We start from the raw sequence: 15,754 nt of genomic DNA, 5'->3' as shown, positions 1-15,754 counted from the left end.
TTCACTGTGACAATCATCATCTACCGGGGGGACCTCTGGTCAGACAGAAGAACCTTTGCGGGGCTGCCAGGCTTCAATCTGTTAAAATTGTGTCATGTATGTGATCACCTCCCTCCCCAGATTTCAAAAATTAAATGCAGGTTTGACGCTTCCTTAACTTCCATTTAATCGTTTGTGCCACTTTCTTCTTTTCTTGCCAGGAGTTCGGACTGTCGCAGCTGCGGGAAGGGGTGTACACCCACAGCATACGCTCGATACTCTGCGTGCTGACTCTGCTGCTCTATCACACTTATGTCACATTAATTCTCGGTAAGATGTCTCCCTCTTTTAAACTGCTGACTTTGCATGAACCAGGGTGAGCCGAGAGTGAGTGGATCACCCGGGGAGTAAGATGGCCACCGAGCTGCTGATGAAAACAGATCAACTGGGTCAATGTCGTGATGTGTGATGTTTACAGTACTTTATTCTTTTGCCTCTGTAGTTCTGGGGCTCTCTTTATGTTTGATCTTTAATGAAATATCAGTACCAGCTTTGCCAAATTAGTGTATCGTCCTGACAAAAGGCACCATAATGGGAAGAAACAGAGTCATAGAAGTGCCTTATAGTGATGGCTGAGAAGAAATTTTGATCTCCTTTCTCAAGCTCAAAGGAGGTAAGAAAGTTTTTGATTCAACTTTCACAGTAACTGACCAGCGCCTAACAGCAGCAAACAACATCAAAACGTCCTTGAAAAAAGTGTCAGGTTACTCATGTCTCATAATCCACATGCATAGTCATGAATTGGTTCACTCTCGATGTCCCAAACGTGTCATTTTACTAAGGTGTTTTTAAATAGACCACTTCTGGCAAAACGCTTTTGTGACCGAGGATGCAATGTGCACTCACACACACACACACACATGTGCAAACAAGCATCTGAATTGAAGACCTGCCTCTCCTGGTCATTTATTGGTCAAGAGACCTGCCTTCAGTTCAGTAACACAGAATTCATTAAATGCATCGTACTGTTTACAAAGCAGCTGCTTTTTACTGCCTTGCAGTAAAGAGACCCGTCTGGGTTCGCTTCATGGGTCCTCCCTGCGTGGAGTTTGCATGTTCTCCCCGTGTCTGCGTGGGTTTCTTCCCACAGTCCAAAGACATGCAGGTTAGGTGCATTGGCGATTCTAAAAAAAATTGCCCCTAGTGTGTGCTTGGTGTGTGGGTGGGTGTGTGTGTGCCCTGCCCGGGATTGGTTCCTGCCTTGTGCCCTGTGCCGGCTGGGATTGGCTCCAGCAGACCCCCGTGACCCTGTGTTCAGATTCAGCGGGTTGGAAAATGGATGGATGGATATTAATAATATTTTAGCACAATATGCATACTTTTTGTATATTTTGAGCATTTTACTAGATGTTTGGATACAATACAATACAGTTTATTTTTGTATAGCCCAAAATCACACAGGAAGTGCCACAATGGGCTTTACCAGGCCCTGCCTTTTGACAGCCCCCCAGCCTTGACTCTCTGAGAAGACAAAGAAAAACTCCCAATAAAAACCTTGTAGGGAAAAATGGAAGAAACCTCGGGAAAAGGCAGTTCAAAGAGAGACCCCTTTCCAGGTATGTTGGGCATGCAGTGGGTGTCAAAAAGAAGGGGGTCAATACAATACAATATACAGAACAGAACAATTCCTTAAGACAGCGTAATAATAAAAATTTACGGTAAAGTACGGTTTAACAGTAGCTGATATGACATAATTAGGTTTGGATATTTTTAGAGTCCTGGAGACCTCATCCATCTAGCTGCCTCCCCATTTGGCCATGCCACGGCTGAAACGTTGCTCCGATGAAAGGACCCCTCTTTCCCATGATTCCTGTGATCCTCCATCATGGATGACTTTACCATAGGCAGGCAAACAACTTGGCAGGTGGGCCGTGGCACCAATTGCCACATTTGGGTACCGAGAAAAGAAACAGAATAGGTGAGGGTTAGTATTCAAATAAAATTATCATGTTACTTATGTTATAGTGCTGATGACTAACAACAGAGATGAAGTCTGTATAGTTAATCAGCAGCTCTAGTCAGGGTGTGCTAAACTGAAGTAGTGAGTCTTCAGCCGGGATTTAAAGGCTGAGACTGAAGGGGCATCTCTTATAGAAACAGGAAGACCACTCCACAGTTTAGGGGTCCTGTAACTAAAAGCTCGACCTCCCACTGTTATTTTATTAATCCTTGGAATCCTAAGCAGACCGGCATCTTGAGATCTTAATGTGCGCTTAAGTTTGTAAGTCATGATAAGTTCAGACAAGTAAGCCGGACCTTGGCCATTTAATGCTTTATATGTTAAAAGGAGGATTTTGAAATCTGTCCTAAACTTAACTGGGAGCCAGTGTAAAGATTTAAGAACTGAAGTTATGTGTTCATATTTTCTTGTTCTTTTAATAATTCTTGTAGCCGCATTTTGGATTAACTAGAGGCTGTATAGAGAACAGTTTGAACATCCAGTGAACACCGCATTGCAGTAGCCAATCCTACTAGAGATAAATGCATGAATTAATTTCTCACAATCCTGTTTATTTAGAAAGCGCCTTAATTTCCTAACATTTTAAAGATGGAAAAAACATGTTTTGGACGACTTTGTAATGTGTGCTTTAAATGACATGCTAGAATCAAAGATAACTCCTAGATTGTGGGCTGATTCAGTAAAATTAATTGGGATTCCAACTGAGTTAAATGACGACAAAATATTGCTGTGATCAGCGTCATTCCCTCCAACAATTAACATGTCTGTTTTATCTGTATTTAAAGACAAGTAGTTCTCATTCATCCACTCCTTTAATTCACTAACACAACTAATTAAAGACAACATCGGAGAAACTTCACTTGATTTAAATGAAAGGTATAACTGGGTGTCATCAGCATACGAGTGAAAATTAACATTATGTTTCCTAATGAGAGATCCCAGTGGAAGCTTGGAAAGTGAAAACAGTGGATCATGTGACACAACTAATGTAAGGGTTTTGTTTCCATGGACGTTTTTCCACATCGTTTGCTGTTGTCCAGCACTGATGACCGTTGGGTTCGGTTATATGATTTTCTCTCGTTCTGTATGAAAATGTGAGATTAAACATTTTTCTCAGCCATTCATATAAAGCACATGGGGTAAGTAACATTTAAATAAAATAATTTTTTTGGTGGAGTATTCAATTGATACACAAGAAAAAGTTACTTTAACACCCGCTAATCAAATGTTAGAATGACCCCCAGTTTTACACATTGGTTGTAACTACTGTAGTTATTAAATGAGGTGGTTTCTATTTTTAAATGTAAGATATATATTGTGGCTGGGTGCAGAAATGACAACCTGGGCAGCCAATAAATGTTGGGACACCGAGTGGGTCGTCCCTTTTATTTGTCTGATGATGTGGTGGGGAAAAAAAAAAGAAAGCAAAGAATATAAATAGGCGCACGTAGGCACATGTCCCCTCAGTGTGGATTCAAAACAAATTCAAGAAGTCTGGCTTTAGTGGAGCTCCATCTTGTGGCTTGCTTGGGCCAAAAGTGATGCCTCCTTCCAGGAAGCTAGGGTTTTCTTTGGGCAGGACAGGAAGGGGTGGGGCTAATTTCCTTCACCAGGCAGTTTCTCACCACTGTTATGAAAGTGAAGACGGCGTTAGCTGCAGCGCCCCCTCTCACCTCCGACGCACATGCGTGGCAACATTTACTTAATAAATAAATTCATAAATAATCACAGGTTAGATTGTTAATCTGTATGTATGAGCCTGAATGATGGGAACCAAACGGAAGATCTGAAGAGGTGATGTAATTGAATTGTTTAATCTTATGAAGGAAATTAGTGTCGTGGATCGCAGCTGTGGGTGGCACAGTGGCGCAGTGGTAGCACTGCTGCCTCACAGTTAGGAGACCCGGTTCTGCTTCCTGGGTCCTCCCTGCGTGGAGTTTGCATGTTCTCCCCGTGTCTGCGTGGGTTTCCTCCCATAGTCCAAAGACATGCAGGTTAGGTGCATTGGCGATTCTAAATTGTCCGTAATGTGTGCTTGGTGTGTATGTGTGTACCCTGTGTTGGGCTGGCACCCTGCCCGGGGTTTGTTTCCTGCCTTGTGCCCTGTGTCAGCGGAGATTGACTCCAGCAGACCCCCATGACCCTGTAGTTAGGATATAGCGGGTTGGATAATGGATGGATGAATGGATGGATCACAGCTGTTGGTTTAAGAAAAGTTCTTCAACGAGAGCATTGGGACACAGATGGAAATTTGTCAAGGACAGAATTTGCACAAACTTTGAAAAGATTTACTGCGCACAGAGAACAATAGACCCGTAGAATGAGAGATGTAGATAGTTGGACTTTAAGGCCATGTCACTTTAGACAACTTTTCCAGCGATTTTCAGTCATCTTAGCAAGTCAGAAGCAGTCAAAGGTGCTCTACCATTAAGGTCAGTCGTCCAGTCGGACATTGCCAGTGACTCACTCCAACAAGTCTGCAATGCTCCCTGACAAATTCAAACAAGTTGGACTTTGTCTTTAGTCATTATGGTGTGCTCTGTGTGTATGAGACCCAACAACCAATGAATGCTCATCTGGGAGTATGATGCCTATAAAGCAGTGACGAGTTGTTTTGGTCCTCAGAAACCGAACATGAGAGAATGGAAAAAAAGAAGACAAGGGCTGAGATTGCAACTGAATTTACAGTACCTGTTAACACTTCGCCAGGTAGCACGCTATTGGTTGTGAGAAACATTGGTGTGTAAGACTCTGCTTGGAAAGTCATCATGCAGTCACTAAATTTGACATGCCCAGAGATTTTTCAGTCTCTTAAATTGACCTGGTTTGACAATGTGTGATTGGCAAGTCTGACATACCCTATGTGTTAAAGTCACTTAATGTGGCATTGGCTTCAAAATTCAACTGGATGTTATTTTAAAATAATTAGATGAATAGGATTGACAAGCTCATTAGGTTGAACAACCTGTTCTTGTCAGGATTGTCCATGGAGTTTATGCATATTGCACCCTAGTGGTGACTTAGTGAGGTTAGTTTCCAAGTTGAAAATGAATGTACACCACCTGGATGCCACCTGATGTCGTACACTGGTGTTAGGAAAGCTCTCAGTTGCCATCTAGTGGTAATCTATTGAAAGATGATTTTCAAGTTCAAGTTCAAGCACTTTATTGTCATTGTGCAACACAACAAAATGACTTTTTATGACAGCCCCAAGGTGCATTTAAAGAAAAGTCAAATAATTCCAAATATGTAGTATACAGTGTTAAGTAATCAAGTAACCAGAGCAAATTATTATTGCTCAACGTACAGCAGCATAAATTGTTATTGCACCTGTTAATGAATAGTACATTACATATTATATATTGTATTACATTAGTATATGAGAAAGAATAGGGATGTCTCACACCTGGACAAACTGGTGAGGAAGGCAGGCTCTATTGTAGGCACGGAGCTGGACAGTTTGACATCCGTGGCAGAGCGACGGGCTCTGAGCAGACTCCTGTCAATCATGGAGAATCCACTGCATCCACTGAACAGGATCATCTCCAGACAGAGGAGCAGCTTCAGTGACAGACTGAGGAGACCCCACACTATGCGACTCTTCAGTTCCACCCGGGTTGTGGGACATTAACATTATACAAAGTTATTGTCTGTTATACCTGCATTGTTAACACTCCTTAATTTATTATTGTTTTTTATCAGTATGCTGCAGCTGGAGTATGTGAATTTATAAAGTATCTATCTATCTATCTATCTATCTATCTATCTATCTATCTATCTATCTATCTATCTATCATATAGTGCCTTTCATCTATCTATGATATAGTGCCTATCTATCTATCTGATATAGTGCCTTACACTCAGATCTATCTATCTATCTATCTATCTATCTATCTATCTATCTATCTATCTATCTATCTATCTAATATATAGTGCCCTATCTATCTATCTATCTATCTATCGCACATTACCAATATAGCTTATTGCACATGTTCAAATAAAAATGATCTCAGACTGAGGAGATTCAGAGTTCATTAAGTTAAGGTTTGTGCGTCCACGGATTGACCTAAAGCAAGAGTTCCCAAACTTTTTTTGGCCGCAAACCCCTTTACCAAAAACTTTTAAAACCATCCACCCCTAGTCATTTACTTTCTTTACTCAAATGAATACATTTGTACAGTACTCTATTAAATATTTCACTAGATATCAAACTTTTCATTTTAATCACTTGTAATTAATGATTGAAAAAGATAAAAGGACTATGGAATATGGCATTATCTTGTGCAACATTTAGTATTGAAACCTGCACTAACGAAAATTAAAGCAAAAAAATAAGTTGTTTTTTTTACATTTTTGTCATTTATGAAATAAATATGTAAATTCAAACTAAGTACAAATAGTCCTAGCTGTACTGTCTGCATTTCTTTTTTGGTTCAGTCATATTATTATCTGAAGAAATAAAAACTTTTATTAACAATTTCGACAGCCCCGTGATAAAAAAAAAAACAATAAAATATGTACTTGATGGAAACAGAAGATTTTTGTTCAAACTCGAATAAATAAACTGTGTCCTCTGATTTTCTTTTTCGTAGTACTGCTCCTCAATAAATAATTATATTCAAAGTTCAAGTCAGAATTAAGTACATGTCACATCAAACAAACCAATTTATAGTGTTTTATGAAAGCATAACCATACAAGACTGATAGATTCTGCTCATATCGAATATCTGTCGTCTCGTCCCACCGCGAGCGAGTGCGGACGTGCATTGGTTTTTAATGTCCGCACTAGCTTTTATACGTTCGATAAGACAATGCACAGACATGTTTGTGCTACGTGTATTTTCATGCATTCTTACGTCTGTCTCTTTTAATGACACATTTTACCTTTTCGTTCACAAGTTTGGTATGTGATGTGTTTTTAGCAAAAAAGTGTTTTTTTAAATTATTTTACTTCTTAATTAGTTACCTGGATATTGGAATCATAGATGTTTTGAAGTAACAAACAAATAGTAGTATTAAGGGGGTCTATTTTTGCTGTGGTCGACCCCCAAATTTTTTAATTGAAACTATCGACCCCTAGAAAGTTCAAATCGACCACTTTGGGAATTCGCGTCTGCCTGACGGGAGGAGCTCAAACAATGAATTTCCAGGATGAGTTTTGTCCTCAAGAATGTTTTTGGCCCTTCTCACACAGTCTTATGTGCAATGTAACAATTAAAGTGAACTTAATGCATGCTTATCAGTTATCACAGAGAAAATGGCGTTTGGAATGCTGCACGCTGTCATTTGGTGGTTATTGTGTGGCGTTGTTTTCCATGTGTACCAATTTTTGTCAAAATCGGTCAATAAAGAGGCAGTACTGACATTTTTCTTGTGTCAAGGTGATGACATCAGGGGCAGGCAGTGGAGTGTCCAGGTTTTCTGTCTGGTCCATATGGTCCTAGACATTAATTATGCAAAATTTGGTCCGGAGTGGTTAAAGGGTTTGTTTAGGATTGTATGGGGAACATACAGACATTCTATTTTTATATGTATTGTGGTGCTCAAATGAAGTGGCAGAGTCTCAAAAGTAGTTGGGGTGCCACCTGGGCCACCCTGTCTAATATATTTTCCCAACAAAAAGGGTTGCAATTAAATAATACAGACTCACAGGGTACTTAAACACATGATATGCTTTAGGATCATCTGAGAGCTCTGACGTGCTGCAAGTCCGGGTCTAATTGAAATGCCACCTCCCAGGGACAGGCACTCCTTATATGTTTCTGACCAGGAGGGGTGAGAGTTGAGGAAACAATAGGGGCGGGGTTAGTCGGCTTCCTGAGACGCCATCTCTGTGCTGCGGGGGGAAAGAGACAAGACAGTAAGTGACAATGCCCCCTCTCGCCCTGGGGTGGTACTGCATACCTGATCAGAGCCACCCTGGTGCTGCTCAGACACACTTGCATGACAGTATATATACTGTATTATATTTTAATGAAGCACAAATGAAAGATCCCCGTGATGCGTCAATGGCGTTATCTCACATACTGTACTACTGCAATAAATAAAATGATGGGGGGGGGGTGGCACAGAATTTGCATGTGAATGAACTCGGCAATTTTACTGTATAATCACGTGGCGACCCACCATCATAGTTTAAGAAACACTGCACTAGGGGATCACAAGCCTGTAGTTGTAATCTGTTGCTAAATATCCACTTAACACAAACCTATGGAGAAAGATGATTTCTGATTGCTTGTCAGTAACACCCAGGAGCTCAGCGGGGGCTACATGCTCAAGTCCGGTGCGTCACAGGTTGAGAACCCCGGAGTTTAGGGACTTTAAATGATTGTCATTTAGAGACAGACAAGTATAAGGGGAGGACAAAACACTCCAGATGAGGATAGGGAGTTTAAATAGCTCCCTGCCCTTACTAGATGGGGATGAGAACAGGGATAAGAGTGAACTTTGACCTTTGCTCGATTTCTCTCTTTTTTTTTTTTATTTCTCCAGGCAGTGGTGAGTGCAATCTTGTAGAAGCTGAAGCGCTGCTTGAACCCTACCTCGACAGGTTTCCAAACGTACGTATTGTAGTCTTCTTCTCAGAGTCTTTTTTTATTGAATAATTAACGCAAGACGAGCCTGATCCGGTACGCCGTATATCAGAAAGCAGAACTTAACAGACTTTTTTTTTTTGCCATCCTCTTAAAGTGAAATCTAAAATTTGTCTTTTTATCTTTAAAGGGCTTTATTATTTTATTTTACACAGCAAGAATAGCTGTACTTAAAGGACATTTTGAAAAGGTGAGTAGACATTAAAAGATGGACACCCTGGGGGACTGGAATGTGTTATTATAAGGAATATGGTGGCAAGGTTGGGGCACAGGGTTCAGTCTCACTGGTCCAAAGGTTTCAGTTTCCGGCCTGGTCACTGACTGTTGCGGGGTTCTGTGTGTTATCTTCATGTCCTTGTGGGTTTTCTCTAGCGATCCTCCCACATCTGAAAGACATGCTAGTTAGTGTAAATGCTGACTCTAAACTGGCACCGTGTGTGTGTGTGTGTCAGGGGCATTGCAAAGGCCTTGCACCTCATTCAGATTCCAACCACTCATGATTCTTAATTGCAGGTTCAGTTGTGTATGTTGTGATGGAAACCGGGGTGTCCGCAACCCCCAAACCCCTAAACATGATCACACCAAGAGTTCCGGGTTCAAATAACGGAAGGTTTATTAAATTCACCTCCACAAACTAACACAAGCACACAATATAGAGGTTTTTCTCTCCTCCGTACCTCTCTTCTTCTTCTTCTTACCACCACCCTGCCCTCCTCCAGTCGAGTGTTGCCCTACGTCCTCCCAGCTCTGAGTGCAGTCCCTTTTATTATGGACCTGGTAGTACTTCCGGTGCCAGGGCAATTGCCCGATGGAAGTACTTCCAGGTCACATGGAAGTCCCATATTTTGGGGAGCGCATCTCCCTACAGTGCGGCACCCACATGGTCCCCAGCAGGGTTGTATTGCCGGACTACATTTCCCAGCATTCCCTACTGGTTCGTGAATGGGCGCCTTCATGGAGGGCTGCTGCCATCTATCGTTTGGAGGGAAATAGAAAGTCCGCTGTCCGCTCACTTATTCTGGCCATCTTTTCTGGTTCTGGTGGTTCTTCTCTTCCCTGACCGGGATGCCTTTATGCCTTCGAGGAGCCTCCCGTCCGGGTAAGGAACCATCCCTTCTTCTACCTGTAATGCCGGTCCAGCCCATGTGGCATCTACGATGGATTGTGGACTTTGTCCCAGAATACAAATTAAGATATTTCTCCTTTTAAAATCATGTAACATATCCTCCTGCATAGCCATCCGTCACTCTGTATTTGAAATGGCACCTTTTACAATGTCTTTTTTCTTTATGTTGCCAACTGGCTATAGTTCATTAATGGAGATATACAGTCATATGAAAAAGTTTGGGAACCCCTCTCAGTCTGCATAATAATCGACTGCTGTCAACAAAAAAGATCACAGTGGTATGTCTCTCATTTCCTACGAGTACTGCGGTGTTTTCTGAACAAAGATTTTCAGTGACGCAGTATTTAGTTGTATGAAATGAAATCAAATGTGAAAAACTGGCTGTGCACAAATGTGGGTCCCCTTGTCATTGTGCTGATTTGAATGCCTGTCACTGCTCAATGCTGATTACTTGGTATGATGAGCTCGTTAGGCCTTGAACTTCATAGACAGGAGTGTCCAATCATGAGTGGTCAAAGGTATTTAAGGTGGTCAATTGCAAGTTGTGCTTCCTTCCCTTTGACTCTCCTCTGAAGAGTGACAGACAGCATGGGATCCTCACAGCAACTCTCAAAGATCTGAAAACAAAGATTGTTGAGTCTCCTGGTTTAGGGGAAGGCTACAAAAAGCCATCTCAGAGGTTTAAACTGTCAGTTTCAACTGTAAGGAATGGAATCAGGAAATGGAAGGCCACAGGCACAGTTGCTGTTAAACCAACACAGCAGGTCTGGCAGGCCAAGAAAAACACAGGAACAGCATATGAGCAGGATTGTGAGAATGGTGACAGACAACCACAGATCACCTCCAAAGACCTTCAAGAACATCTCGCTGCAGATGGTGTATCTGTACATCGTTCTACAATTCAGCACAATTTGCACAAAGAACATCTGTATGGCAGGGTGATGAGAAAGAAGCCCTTTCTGCACTCACGCCACAAACAGAGTCACTTGTTGTATCAAATGCTCATTTAGACAAGTCAGATTCATTTTGGAACAAAGTGCTTTGGACTGATGAGACAAAATGGAGTTATTTGGTCAGAACAAAAACTGCTTTGTATGGCGGAAGAAGAACACAGCATTCCAAGAAAAACACCTGCTACCTACCTACTGTCAAATTTGGTGGAGGTCCCATCATGCTGTGTGGCCAGTTCAGGGATTGGGGCCCTTGTTAAAGTCGAGGGTCGGATGAATTCAACCCAATATCAAGACATTCTTCAGGATAATGTTCAAGCATCAGTCACAAAGTTGAAGTTACTTAAGCAGGGGTTGGATATTCCAACAAGACAATGACCCAAAACACAGTTGGAAATCTACAAAGGCATTCATGCAGAGGGAGAAGTACAATGTTCTGGAATGGCCGTCACAGTCCCCTGACTTGAATATCATCGACAATCTATGGGATGATTTGAAGCAGGCTGTCCATCAAATTGAACTGAACTGGAGAGATTTTGTATGAAGAATAGTCAGAAATACCAACATCAGAGTCCAGACACTCATCACAGGCTACAGGAGGACAGCGTCGAGAGGATCAAAGGAGCAAAAGGAGGCTCAACTGAGTATTGATGTCATATCTCTGTTGGGGTGCCCACATTTATGCACCTCTCTAATTTTGTTATATTGAATATTTTCTGTTAATCCAATAAACTTAATGTCACTGCTGAAATCCTACTGTGTCCATAAGGCATGTCGTATATTAAAAGGAAGTTGATACTTTGAAAGCTCAGCCAGTGATACACAAAAATCCAAAGAATTAAGAGGGGATCCCAAACTTTTTCATCTGACTGTATTGTTGGTGTCCATTTATGTTTAATCCGTTTCTGCCTTGTTCTCTTTGTGTGCACCAGTTCTGTATTTAGTAATTAATATAATCTGTACTTTTTCCAACAGAATTGTTCAGTGGTCTGCGCTTGCACTCTGTCAACAGTGCTATACAAAAAAATAAGTTGTATTGCATTATGTGGGTGTCCAGGTTTCATGGTAGCCTATCTTGTCCATATGGTCCTAGAGATTAACTATGGAAAATTTGGTCCGGAGTGGTTAAAGGGTTTAGGCATCACCTGGAAGGTGGCGTCTCAGTTAGACCCTGACGCACAGCAGGATGGAGCGCACAGTTAGACGATCCTACAGCATATTATATGTTGATGTGTCTTACATGCCTTTTGTCTTTCACATTCTCTTCTTGCTTCCACGTTAGGCCGAAGTGAAGTTTCAGGAGTGCATCGCCGCCCAGCAGGAGTGGAAGCAGATCCACCATCTCTGCTACTGGGAGCTCATGTGGTCCTGCTGCTTCCGACAGGACTGGCTGGAAGGCTACCGCTTTGCCAACCTGCTCAGCAAAGAAAGCAGGTGGTCCAAGGTAAAGACTGCCCATCCATCTATCCTGGCACGGGGAGGGGATTCGCCAAACCCTTAAATCGGGGATCATCTTCACTGTTTGCAGAAGTCTGCTTTTGGGCATTGCTTTGAAAACATGCATCGTATTATTTCTTTAGCACATACCTTTATTCAAGGCAAATGGCGATTCCAGATTGGCCCAAGTGTGTTTAGGTATGTCTTAGAACTTGGACTTGTGCCCTTTGCAGAGTAGTTATTATTTATTTAGCAGATGCTTTTATCCTAAGTATGTTAAAAGCATACAAGAATGAAGGTTCAAGCATCAGAAGCAACAGGGAACGAGATAAAAAGTGACCACAAGGGAATTAGAACAACTACGTCATTATACAGTCATGTGATAAAGAAAGTACACCCTCTTACAGTTTCATAGTTTTACGTTATCAGGACATAATTAAAAAAAAATCTGGAGCCTCATATATTATTAATGTTGTGTAGAAGAAACCCCCCGAGGAAGACAGGAATAGTTCAACCAATTAGATTTTTATTCAGACACAGATGAGTACATGGATTCTACGTTGCAAGGCAGAAGAGCAAAGTTCCATTTTTTGATCAGATTTGTATATTTTCTTCTTCCTCCCGCTTCCCCTTATTTCTCAAATAAAACATATAGTTTACTTATTTTATTTTATTACTCTAATGGGCCATCTGTTCTTTTTTTTTTTTTCTTGTCAGATAGACCCTAAAGAAGGAAAGGTCATCCTTCCTGTGTCAGATAGACGTGTTCTTATGACAGACGCCTGTATGACTAACCTGCCATTAAAGCAAAATGGCTTTGTCAACTATTAACCCAAGTAGCTTGCAAGCAGCTCATGTTTCTTTCACAGGTTGCGTACGCACAAAAATGTATGCGTACACCCGTTTCCGCGCTCACTTCAAGATGTATAAAATCTAAACTTGGTGTAAAGCCACGAACATTTTCACGGTAGCCTCCTACCTTGCGTACGCACGTTTCTGCTTGGTTTTGAATTCCCAGCATCAAAGCAGTGCTCCTGTTTCTGTGTCATTTACCTTACTTTTTTATATTCGCTTCCATGATGCAGGTGTTATCAAATTAACCAAAATTAATTGCATATCATTTACAAAATTTAATGAACAGGATTGTAATCATTCTGTAATAATATAATGGCGCCCAGAATGACCAAACTGTTCCAACTATCATAGCTGCTTTGGCATTGTTAGAAGACATCTCAAATGGAAGAATTAGAAGACCGCGCATATTTATTGATGATGATGACTGGCTTCGATTTCGATTTCGATTTCCAAGAGCTCTCCTCCTTATGCCATGTGCTGAACTGGCTCCAGCTTTACAAAGGCAGACGTTAAGGAATTGTGCTCTAATTGCTCCTTTCCAAGTTCTGTCTACTCTCGTGTTTTTAGCCACAGGAGCTTTTCAATGTGAACTTGCTGTCCGATCAGGTATTTCACAAACATCGCCGAGTCGCGCCATGCCATCTGTATGGGATGATGTTATCCTCCTGTCATCCACATATACAAGATTTCCTTACACCAGGGGTCTGCAACTCCAGGCCTGGATGGGCCCAGTGGCTGCAGGTTTTCATTTTAACCCTTTTCTTAATTAAGTGCACTTTTTTTGTTCCTAATTAACTTCTTTTGAATTTGCGATCAAGATACTGTGGAGCTGCTTGAAGCTGGAGAGAATTACAAAGCCATTTCGAAAAATGTAGTCATTCATTCATCAGTCCTAAGTCCTGAGTCCTGTGTAGAAATGGAGATGATTTAGTACTTGTGGGCCCCGAATCAAAATGTCTCAAAAAGCACAATGCAGAATTTTCAGTGAGGTAAGAAATGAACCTAGAGTACCAAGTCTTGGGTACATCAGATTTAATAAGGACATCTTAGTATCTTGTGGAATCTCAGCCCCAGAAGGCTTCTCTGTTGTGGAGTTCCTAATGCTGAGTGAGTGTGGCCTGAATGGGCGCTGACTTCAGGTGCCTTCTCAGTTGAAGAGGCAGGACCTCTGAGGTCATACTGGAAGTGATCTTGTGGTCCATCCCAGGACTTCTCTTCTGGTCTGTATGGAACAGAGAAGAGGTGATTAGCGATCGCTACTGACCCTGTTCCCTGGTCGACTGTCCTACCTTGGTAGAGCTGCTGTAGAGCTGCTTTAGATGCTCCTCAAGCGTTTACATTTGACACCAGGTTTATTTAGGGTTTCTCAGATTGTCTATTACTAAAGTTATCACTAATTTATATAAAGTTGCCCACTGATGTTAATTAATGGATCGACTTAAGGACACATTAGCGTCTCTTGCATACTAAATCCCATTTGTAAAGAAAAGAATGTTCTCCATACAGTCAAGCTTTTTCTAGTTTAACGTGTTCCTGTCTCGTGGACCTGATCCGTGCTGTTTTATGTTTTCCCTCTGCAGGCTATCTATGTTTACCAGAAGGCGGCCATTCTCAGCATGCTGCCTGATGAAGTTGCTGCAAAGACGGGAGAAAACATCGAGGAACTCTTCAGGTGAGCCGACGTTTCTTTATGAATAGTGACCCAGATGAGGTGACCTCGGTTAAACTTTTTCTCCAGCAGGCATCTGTTCCTAGAGCAAAAACTGGATTCAAACTAATCAGTCCTTCTTTGTATAGCAGTGACTTTTGTCAGAAGTTTGTCATTTGTTAATGCTTATTCAGGGAAGGTGATTTACTCATCCTCTCACAGTATACACGGATAGTGACAAACTAACGATGAGCCAGTATTCTTGTCACAGTGCTCTTCAGCTGCGCTAATCAAAGAGCACCATGCAAAAGTAAAGTGAATTGAACTGAAAATTCACAGAGTATGCAGTGTGATGGTGAATTAGGGGACGTTCTGTTAAGGCCATGATTTTCACCTCTGTCACCTTTGTACTGAGAAGCCCATGGTTGCTCCCCCCGAACATACAGTGGGTACGGAAAGTATTCAGACCCCCTTCAATTTTTCACTCTTTGTTATATTGCAGCCATTTGCTAAAATCATTTAAATTAATTTTTTCCCTCATTAATGTACACACAGCACCCCATATTGACATACAAAAAAAAGAATTGTTGAAATTGTTGCAGATTTATTAAAAAAGAAAAACTGAAATCTCACCTGGTCCTAAGTATTCAGACCCTTTGAACCCTCAGTATTTAGTAGAAGCCCCCTTTTGAGCTCATACAGCCAGGAGTCTTCTTGGGAAAGATGCAACAAGTTTTTCACACCTGGATTTGGGGATCCTCTTGCATTCCTCCTTGCAGATCCTCTCCAGTTCTGTCAGGTTGGATGGTAAACGTTGGTGGACAGCCATTTTTAGGTCTCTCCAGAGATGCTCAATTGGGTTTAAGTCAGGGCTCTGGCTGGGCCATTCAAGAACAGTCACAGAGTTGTTGTGAAGCCACTCCTTCGTTATTTTAGCTGTGTGTTTAGGGTCCTTGTCTTGTTGGAAGGTAAACCTTCGGCCCAGTCTGAGGTCCTTAGCACTCTGGAGAAGGTTTTTGTCCAGGATATCTCTGTACTTGGCCGCATTCATTTTTCCCTCGATTGCAACCAGTCGTCCTGTCTCTACAGCTGAAAAACACCCCCACAGCATGATGCTGCCACCGCCATTCTTCACTGTGGGGACTG

General features: G+C 41.7%; 1 protein-coding gene across 3 annotated transcripts in view; it reads left to right on the top strand.

The window, feature by feature from the left end:
- Positions 1-15,754, top strand: part of LOC120532305 (tetratricopeptide repeat protein 39B) — a 161,809-nt gene that overhangs the window by 132,935 nt on the left and 13,120 nt on the right. For all 3 annotated transcript variants that reach the window (XM_039758197.1, XM_039758198.1, XM_039758199.1), the window contains 5 exons: positions 201-309; positions 8,492-8,559; positions 8,723-8,782; positions 11,951-12,112; positions 14,541-14,632. In XM_039758197.1, coding sequence (XP_039614131.1) covers positions 201-309; positions 8,492-8,559; positions 8,723-8,782; positions 11,951-12,112; positions 14,541-14,632 — 491 coding nt within the window. The remainder of the gene's footprint in view (positions 1-200; positions 310-8,491; positions 8,560-8,722; positions 8,783-11,950; positions 12,113-14,540; positions 14,633-15,754) is intronic.

This window comes from Polypterus senegalus, chromosome 7 (assembly GCF_016835505.1).
Source record: "Polypterus senegalus isolate Bchr_013 chromosome 7, ASM1683550v1, whole genome shotgun sequence".
Classification (NCBI taxonomy): domain Eukaryota; kingdom Metazoa; phylum Chordata; class Cladistia; order Polypteriformes; family Polypteridae; genus Polypterus; species Polypterus senegalus.
The sequence above is the reverse complement of the archived record's forward strand: the minus strand, read 5'-3'. Positions and strand labels throughout refer to the sequence as shown.